Consider the following 9,462-nt stretch of genomic DNA (forward strand, 5'->3'; position numbering starts at 1 on the left):
CTAAATACAATAAATAAATAAATAAATAAATAAATAAATAAATAAAATATTTTTAAAATTAGTCAGCCACCCTCAATCTTAGTGTCAGGTGAAGTCTCTGGACATGAGCAAAATGCAGTCAAGCTTTCTACCAAGGTAGAAACACTTGGATTCCCACAACCAATGGAGTCCTTCTCAGTATTTCTATCAACATTCTGGGCCTCTGAGCTCTGCAGAGAATCCCCCATTAAGTACAGCCTCAGAGTTTCAGCTCTACTTTTCTTGTTGTTTGTTTTGTTTTTGTTTTCGATACAGGGTCTCACTACACAGTTCAAATTCATAGTGATCCTCCTGTCTCAGCCCCTCCCCCAGCACTGGGATTACAGGTGTATGCAACCACGCCTCGTTTCAGGACTGGCACAGTGTGTGTGGGACCAGGGATCAAACTCTGCACCTTGTGATTGCCAGGCAGGCACTTAGACCACTGAGCTATCACCCCAGACCCTCCAGCTCTACTTTTTCAGCCAGCATCTACAAACCTTTTCCACCTCTTCCCCTTCCCACAAGCCAGCTCCAAAGGCTCCTAAAGCACATGGTCAGGTACAGTCATAGAAACAACCCCATTTCTCTGGTACAAAATTCTCTTTTATTTACTTTTTCTCATTGCTGAGACAAAATACATTCAAAGTTAGAGGAGGAAAGGTTTATATAGCTTAGTTTTTAGAGATTTTAGTACATAATTGGGGATTCCAAGGCAGAGTGGCACATGGCAGTGAAGAAACGGGTCCTGGCAGACAGAAGGCAGCAACAGCAAGTAAGCAAAGATAAAAGTTCAGGCAGCTTCTCTCTGCCCATTTTATACTCTGTCTTGTCTACCAGGCTTAGGGGCTGGTGCCAAACCAATCAGTGGACTGCTTTACCGATCACATACTCTTAATCTTAGCACACACACACTCTATATCCAGCCACTTATGAAAAAGCCCTATAACTGTGTGAGGCTGTGGGGTGCATCTAGACATCAGTCATAGCACAAGAGCAGCCAGCATGATTTCTAGGATGAGCTCATTTAACATGGACAGAGGCCTTCCTCACCGACAGCAGGGCTGGAAGACATTTCACCAGATGAACTGTATTTCATCTGGATATATGTAAAAAATTAATACAAGTAATTGCAAAGGGATCCTGTAAGCAGGAATCATCTTCAGTCTTTCTCTCTCTCTCTCTCTCTCTCTCTCTCTCTCTCTCTCTCTCTCTCTCTTTCTTTGTGGAACCGGGGATTGAACTCAGGACCTTGACATGCCAGGCAAGCACTTATTATACCGAGCTATCTCCCCAGCCCCTTATTTCACCTTCTTGATGAACCACACCATTTGACCCTTGCAGTAATTCATCTCTCCCTGCCTGCAGCTGAACTCCACAAACAGGCTCAGCAGTTGCTCACCCACTTCTTCCTTGATAAGTCTGGAGATATTGAAGGACTTGAGTGTATCTCTACCCTAAGGCTTTCCCACATTGCCCAAAGTAAACATGGCCCTACTTCTATTGTTATTCTATTATGATACTAAGTGTGGGTTTATAACAGTGTGTGTGCATGTGTGTGTGTGTGTGTGTGTGTGTGTGTGTGTAATGCCACTTGATTGTTTATTCTTCTTGATTTAACTATGGCATATGTGTCTTTTATAGATATCAAATATTAAAGCCAGGCATAGTAGTTGGTACACACGTATACCAACTACTTGGGAGGCTGAGGCAGGAGGATCACCTTGAGTTCAAGGTCACCCTGGGCTACACAGTGAATTCAGGGCCAGCTTGAACCACAAAGCAAGACCATGTCTCAAAAAAAAAAAAAAAAAAAAAAAACATATTAACAGAGATTAATTAAATGGATTTTTCTTCTCTAATCTCTCCCTATCACAACACTTTCATCTCATAGTGTCAATTTCTCTGCTTGCATTTCTAAAACCAAAGTAAAACCTATGAAATGAGAATCTTAACCCAAAAGTACCTTCTCTTCAATCCTACTCTGCTGTCCTCCAGAAAACAGCGCTGAGAAAACCCTTCCACTTCTGTACCGCTTTTCTTATCTGCGGCAAGGGTTTAGAAATGACTCACTTAGAGCTTCTGCCTCTGACATCAGATAGTGGTGGGGATCATGAGTCTTACTTTAGGAAACAGTAAAAGGGAAAGCTCAGCAACTTGCCGGAACTTGCTACAGGACTTCAGTGTGGCTAGGTCTGGGGACTCAACGGGCTCGGTGGAGAGCTACAGCTCACTGTGGAAGCCTTCAGCAGTATCTCCACTTTTTGGTAAGAAAAATTAAACTAACCTTATGACTTATGCATATCCTGCCTTGCTCATTACAGATAAAATTTGCAAGGTCATGATCTTGTCCTTCCCAGCTCCATCCCCAGCTTTGAGCTGTCTTGCTTATCCTTATGTTCTCCTTCCCAGTTTTAAAAATTTGAACTTCTAGTGGGCTTTGCCTTTAGTATCTTCATTCTGGAAATAATGAACTTTATGACATTTTCCCCTTCTCTTAAAGTGACAATGCTTATCTTTCTTTTCCTTGAGTTTTGCTTTCTCTCACCAGTTTTGATTTTCAGATCATTAATTTCCTATATACATATACACATATATAAATTCCCATTCTGTTCCCTCTTTTTCTCCTGTTCTTTGGCCCAATTCTTATTGCTACTGCCTTCATCATCCTATTTCTATTTGATTCTGCAGTCTATTTTTTATCACATATAAATTTTGTTATTAATTTCACTTTTTTAATTAGTGCTCGTTAGTTCAATTTTGAAATCTTTTTTTAAAGTATCTCCTAATCCTCAAGCATAGAGGCATTTTGAAGCCCAAACTTAGAGAAATATAAAATAATCTTGCTCTGAAGGATTTTTAACTTCTGATTCGTATTTTTTTTCTTTTTCTTTTTTTAGACCAGGAATTGGACCTTGTTTTTTTCATTTTCAAACAAATAATATTTAAAGTATAGTTCATGACAGATAATTCCATTTTTCTTACATCAAATTTTGTTCTTTTTAGTCTTTATTACTTCTGTTTGGACAGGACTCTTGTTAGCAATGCTATAGGTTTTCCATTCTCTAATCTTTGCAGTAAAAAAGAGTCATAGTGCCAGCCAGGTGGTGGATGCCTATGATCCCAGCACTTGGGAGGCCAAGCCAAGAGTAGCTCATGAGTACAAGGCCAGCCTGGACTACATAGAGAGTTCAGGACCAGACTGAACTACATAGCAAAACCCTATCTCAGAATTGGCTTGATAGTCATTGGACTTGGTATCTTAATCTCCTTTGTTGTGATTTTCTAAAAGTTTAATTTACTGAGCTTTAGTATTAAAAACTGCAAAAGTAAAGTAGTGAAAAAAGATATGATTGTGTTTTGTTTTGGGTTTTGCTTTGTAGCACTGGGTGTTGAACCTGGGGTCCATGAGCTCTATCCCCAACCCAACCCCCCTTTTTTTGAGACAGGGTTTCACTAAGCTATCCAGGCTGGGCAGGAATCTGCAATCCTCCTTCATCAGCCTTCCTTAGTGCTTGGATTACAGGCTAAATTTTCTCTCTCTCTCTCTCTCTCTCTCTCTCTCTCTCTCTCTCTCTCTCTTTGTTTGTTTTTGGTTTTGTCTTTGGTTTTTCTGGCTAAGTTTTCTTTTTGTCAATCCTAGCAATTGGTGGGGCTGTGATTCTCAGTATTTTATGGACCTGCATAAATGTGTGCGATAGAACAGGACAATAGGTCAGGGTAGCAGCCAGGCACTGCAGGGAAATAAGCAACCTGCCAGGACTTGAATGTTGGAGTAGAAGCAGCCACCAAAAAGAGAATGAAGATCATTTCTGCTTTTTTATGTTTTGCTGACTTGTCATCTTAACTTCTGCTAATCGTGGAAGGCCCTGTGACAACATCTGTTAACTTAGCAGAACTACTTTCAAACACTTTGGGCCTCTATAAAAAGAAAGCACTCTTGTATAATAAAGAACTGGAAATCCAAATAGGAAGTTAGACCCACCCATGGTTCCAGGCATGGCGCATGCCTGTCATCCCAGCACTAGGGAGGCTGAGATAGGTGAATTCCTGTGAGCTTGGGGCCAGCCTGAGCTAACAGCAAGGCTCTGTCTCAACAATTAAAAAAAAAAAAAAAAAAAGGTGGGGGAGGGACCGCAAAGGAATTAAGGAAGCAATCTGGGTAAAGGTAAAAAGGACAGCAACTGGGGGCAGGGGAGATGGCTCAGTGGAATAAGTGCTTCCCTGGCAAGCGCAAGGGCCTGAGTTCAATCCCTGGTTCCAGAAAAAAAAAAAAAGTTTGAGCTCTTAAAAAGGACAGCAACTAGAACTTTGAATTTAGTTGAAAACAAATAGTAAGCCTCACAGTGAGCACCCATCCATGCAGGCATTCTGGAGCCTTTAGGTCACAGGGCACTGCACTGAAGCCTGTGAAACGACCGCTTATGGACGAGGCTCATTTTTACCATGGAGAAATTGAAGGCAGACTGACAGATAAAACAGCCACAATAACAATTACATATAACACAGGACAAGAAGTGCTGCTGTATAGCAGATATGGGAGGGGGGACTCAAACACACAATTAAGAAATTAAAGACTTAATTTGAGTAATCAGAGAATATTTCAAGGAAGGTATAATATTTGAGCTTGACCTTGGAGAATAAGTAGAATTTCAACAGGTGTAGATCAAGTGTGGAGAAAAGGAGCCAGGCACTGCGGGGCATGATGTGGCTGTCATCTCAGCACTCAGGGGGCTGAGGCGGGAGGATTGCTGCAGGTTTGAGGTCAGCCTCGACTACAAGAGAGTTCAAGGCCAGCCTGAACTGCATAGTGAAAGCCTGTCTGAAAAAAGGGGGAAAAAAAGAAAGAAAAAAGAAAGAAAGAAAGAAAGAAAGAAAGAAAGAAAGAAAGAAAGAAAGAAAGAAAGAAAAGAAAATGAAGGAAAAAGCAGCTAAAGTGGGTAAAATGAAAGGAAGAGCTCCTGATAGAGGTAGACAGAACTCACCAAGCAACAGAAAATGCCACAAACTGGGAAGACTGAGTCGTTCAGGGAAGCAGAGTATCTGGAACCAGGGAAGGAACTGTCACAGAGCCTGGAGAATGGCCTGTGGTGGCCGCTGATACACTGCAGAGGATGGAGCCACAGAAAGAGAGGTCTGGGCTTGTTTTCTAGCAGAAATGTTAGCACAGCAATGAGGAGAAAAGCCAGATGACAAAGGGTAGGAAGCGAGTGGCCAGACAACAGGGTCCCAAAGAAGCTAACATGCTTGCAAAGGAGAAGTTGTGCTACATTAAGACACATGGTGATGGGGCCTGGGAGATGGCTCAGTAGAATAAGTGCTTCCCTGGCAAGCACAAGGGCCTGAGTTCAATCCCCGGTTCTGCCAAAAAGAAAATGAAAAGGAAAAAAACATGGTGAGTGGATCTTGGGAGACAAGAGACATAAAACTTTGAGACAAAGTAGGATGCTAGACTGGACACCATCACGGACAAGCCAGTTGTAAAAGATATTTAGGGGAAAGCTGGATAAAGAATGAGTATTCCTAAAGGAATAGTCTTACGGTGTACTGGGAGCCTGCTAACAGAAAACAGAACATAAAGAAGACAGAGCTGGGAGATAACTCAATAGAATAAGTGCTTGCCTCGCAAGTGCAGGGTCCTGAGTTCAATCCCTGGTACTGAAAAAAAAAAAAAAAAAAAAAAAAAATGCATGGACCCCCATGTCAAAAGACACATTATTCACAGTAGCCCACAGGCGGACACAATCTAAGGGTCTGGACCAGCACAAGGTACAGCCTAGGCACACAGTGCAACGTTAGCCTTAAAAAAGTGAAGCACCTCTGCGCACTCTCCCACATGGTGGATCTTGTGATGAGTGAGAAAAGGCCAAACACAAGAACACAGACTGTATGAGTCTATGTTCATGAATACATGGGTAAATTCACAGAAACAGGAAGTCGAATCGTGGTTGCCAGGGGGTGCCAGGAGGAGAAAACCAAGAATTTTCATGAGCACCAAGTTTCCATTTTGCAAGATAAAAAGTTTGGAAATTAGTTGCACAACACTATGCACCTAATAGCTGGGTGCAGCGGCACACACCTGTGATCCCAGCACTCAGGAGGCTGAGGCAGAAGGATGACCTGGAGTCCAGGGCCAGGTTTGGGTGCATAAGCGAGTTCAAAGCCAGTCTGAACTGTATATTGAGACCTTGTCGCAAAAAAAACAAAAACAGAAGCTCTATGGAAATGTGGTGCCCAAAGAAGATGGAGTTGTATCTGACGGAGGCGACCAAGTCCTGACTCCCTCTTAGTATAAAGGCGTTCTTTGAAAGTCTGCTGGAGAGAATGGATAGGTCTTTTGCTCTCATAAAGAAGAAAATATGAAAAGTTAAAACCATTTCAGATGGTGGTGAAGCTTGCTAAAGCCTTTTCATGACCTCAGGTTGGGGAGTGCCACTCTAGAAGTTTTCCTTTCTTTATTCATTTAATTCATTCATTCATTTATTTATTTATTTTTACTATCCTTTTGTTTCATGAGACAGAGTCTGACTGTACAGTTCAGGCTGGTCTTTTTTTTTCAGAACCGGGGATTGAACTCAGGCCCTTGTGCTTGCAAGGCAAGTGCTTATTCTACTGAGTCATCACCCTGGCCATCAGGCTGGTCTTGAACTATGTGGCTCCAGGCTGACCTTGAACTCTAGGTGATTCTCGTGCCTCAGCCTCCTAAGTGCTGAGATTATGGGCATGGGCCACCATGCCTGGCTCATTTGTTTAGAGGACACTGTTAGAGGCCACTGAGTGAGAAAAAGAGCTAGTGGAAAATGAGAGATCGAAAACACAAGGCAGGAGGGAAATTTGCTCATATATAATTCCAAAGGAAGTTATTATTTTGACACCCACTGAAATCAATTCCATGAATTTCAAATTGTCTATCATAGACTGTCTCTGTGTAGTCTCATATGAAGTCAAGGAGTACAAACTAAAACCTTTTTAGGGTCTTCTAGCTTTGTGATGCCACATTGTTATGTGGGAAAGTTAAAATTCTAAGAACTGTGTCGTCTTCCCGAGACACTGTCGGCTGTCACATTTTCATCTTCCTGCAGACATCTAGCCATGGAACCTTTCTATGATGAGACCAACTCAACTGACCGATACTTGGAGCCTCAGTCTCAATCCCCAACCATCCTCGCCATGGTCATTCTTGGCCTCACTTTCCTACTGGGGTTGCCAGGCAATGGGCTAGTGCTGTGGGTGGCTGGCCTGAAGATGCGGCGCACGGTGAACACAGTTTGGTTTCTGCACCTCACCTGGGCAGACTTCCTCTGCTGCCTCTCCCTGCCTTTCTCCATAGCTCACTTGGCTCTCAAAGGCTACTGGCCCTACGGCGAGATCCTCTGCAAGCTCATCCCCTCCGTCATCATCCTCAACATGTTTGCCAGCGTTTTCCTGCTTACTGCTATTAGCCTGGACCGATGTTTGATGGTACTCAAGCCAATCTGGTGCCAGAATCACCGCAGCGTGAGAACAGCCTGCATCATCTGTGGATGCATTTGGCTGGCAGCTTTCATCCTATGTACACCTGTGTTTGTGTACCGAAAGACATCGACTTTAAACAACCACACTGTCTGTACCTACAAGTTTGGCCCCATGCAATACGACTATTTGGACTACTTTGATCCAGACTATGAGACTCCTGAACCCCCTTCCCAGCTGCCTGGAGAAATGGAAGATAGATCAGATCCTTCTTTCCAAAAGCATGTGCTTCCTGGGTCAGTCACCACTATCCTTTATTCTCAGACATTTCAAAGACCTTCTGAAGATTCACCTCATGTGGATTCTACAAAGTTATCTACTCAGCATAAATCCGCTGGTGTGGTCTCACCCACAACCCTCTGTGGGCCTCCCATGGAAGAAATCAGAACTGACACATTGAATAGCTCTGCTTTTCTTACCACTAATTTAGACCTCTTCCCCAATGCGCACCAAGATTTCTTATCCACACCTGAGCTTTCACAAGACTTCCAGGATGATTTAAGCCCATTCCCATATGAACATCAAGTGCCAACACCTTTGATGGCAATAGCCTTCACAAGGCTAGTGGTAGGTTTCCTGCTGCCTGCGGTCATCATGATAGTCTGTTACACCCTCATTGTCTTCCGAATGCAACGGATCCGTGTTGTCAAGTCTCGGAACAAAGCCTTTCACCTGGCTGTGGTGGTGGTGACCATATTTCTTGTCTGCTGGACTCCATACCACATTTTTGGGGTCCTCACATTGTTTGTTGATTTGGACAGTCCCTTGGGGGAAGCTCTGGTGTCCTGGGACTGTGTGTCCCTTGCTCTTGCATCTGCCAATAGCTGCTTCAACCCCTTCCTGTACGCCCTCCTGGGGAGAGACCTTAGGAAGCGAGCACGACAGTCCATGAAGGGCATTCTGGAGGCAGCCTTCACGGAGGATGTTACAAAGTCTCCGAGCTGTACGCAAAGCAAAGCCTTTTCAGAAAAAGACAGCTTCAGTACAAACGTGTAAAAATAGAGAGCAGCCAACCTCAGATGTTCCAAGGTGCACATACGCGAAAGGAGGAACGTGGTAATCAGAAACTAGTCGTCAATCCAGTTCTCCACCATGTAGGCCTGGACTATAGGCATCAGCCTGACCTAGAAAACATTAGGAATGCAAAAGCACCACTCCAGGCATACCCAATCAAAACCTCTGACTACTGGAGCTAAGTGTTCAGCAGGCCCTCTTGGTTTTAAAGTGATTATTTCCATATGCATACAGCATACACTGAGCAAATCCAACCCACATCTTACCCAACTTGCAGTAATCACCATCTTACTTTGAGGTTGGATGTTTCCGGCTTCCACATGTAAGAGAATATGTAGTACTGGTCTTCCTGGATCTGGCTTATTTCACTTAACATAACCCCATCTACTTTCCTGCAGATGATGGGACTTTATTATCCTGGATAGCTGAGTAACACTCCACGGCTTGTGACTCCCATACATTCTTCCTCCATTCATCTGCTCACAGGCACCTAGGCTAATTCAGTCTCTTAGCTGGGGTGAATAGTGTTGCAATAAACTTTGATTTATAAAATACCCAAAGCCTGCCACCTTGTCCTTTTTCTCTGTGTATACTTCTATGTGTTGTGTTAAACCTTTGAAATTCCAGCCTTGTTCCCATGACAACGAAGCCTCATATGTGACTTAAACAGTAGAAAATGGGATATATTTAAGACTCGCAAGATGTTCTTATTATTTAACTTTTTGTTTGTTTGTTTGTTTGTCTTTTTGGCAGAACCAGGGATTGAACTCAGGCGCCTGCGCTTGCCAGGCAAGCACTTAGTCCACTGAGCCATCTCCCCGGCCCACTGTATTTATTTATTTATTTATTTTTAAATTTTATTTGTGTGTGTGTGTGTGTGTGTGTGTGTGTGTGGCCAGCTCAGCCCACCAGGGGGCG

General features: G+C 43.3%; 1 protein-coding gene across 1 annotated transcript; it reads left to right on the forward strand.

Annotated features, from left to right (window-relative positions):
* Positions 1 to 2,214: 2,214 nt before the first annotated feature.
* On the forward strand, positions 2,215 to 9,089 carry C3ar1 (complement C3a receptor 1). Its single transcript, XM_004647129.2, has 2 exons — positions 2,215 to 2,285; positions 7,101 to 9,089. Exon 2 carries the CDS (start codon positions 7,111 to 7,113, stop codon positions 8,524 to 8,526), a length of 1,416 nt encoding a protein of 471 aa, XP_004647186.1. The 5' UTR covers positions 2,215 to 2,285; positions 7,101 to 7,110; the 3' UTR covers positions 8,527 to 9,089.
* The last annotated feature ends 373 nt before the right edge of the window (positions 9,090 to 9,462 follow it).

Source organism: Octodon degus, unplaced genomic scaffold (assembly GCF_000260255.1).
Source record: "Octodon degus isolate 3935 unplaced genomic scaffold, OctDeg1.0 scaffold00288, whole genome shotgun sequence".
NCBI classification, from domain to species: domain Eukaryota; kingdom Metazoa; phylum Chordata; class Mammalia; order Rodentia; family Octodontidae; genus Octodon; species Octodon degus.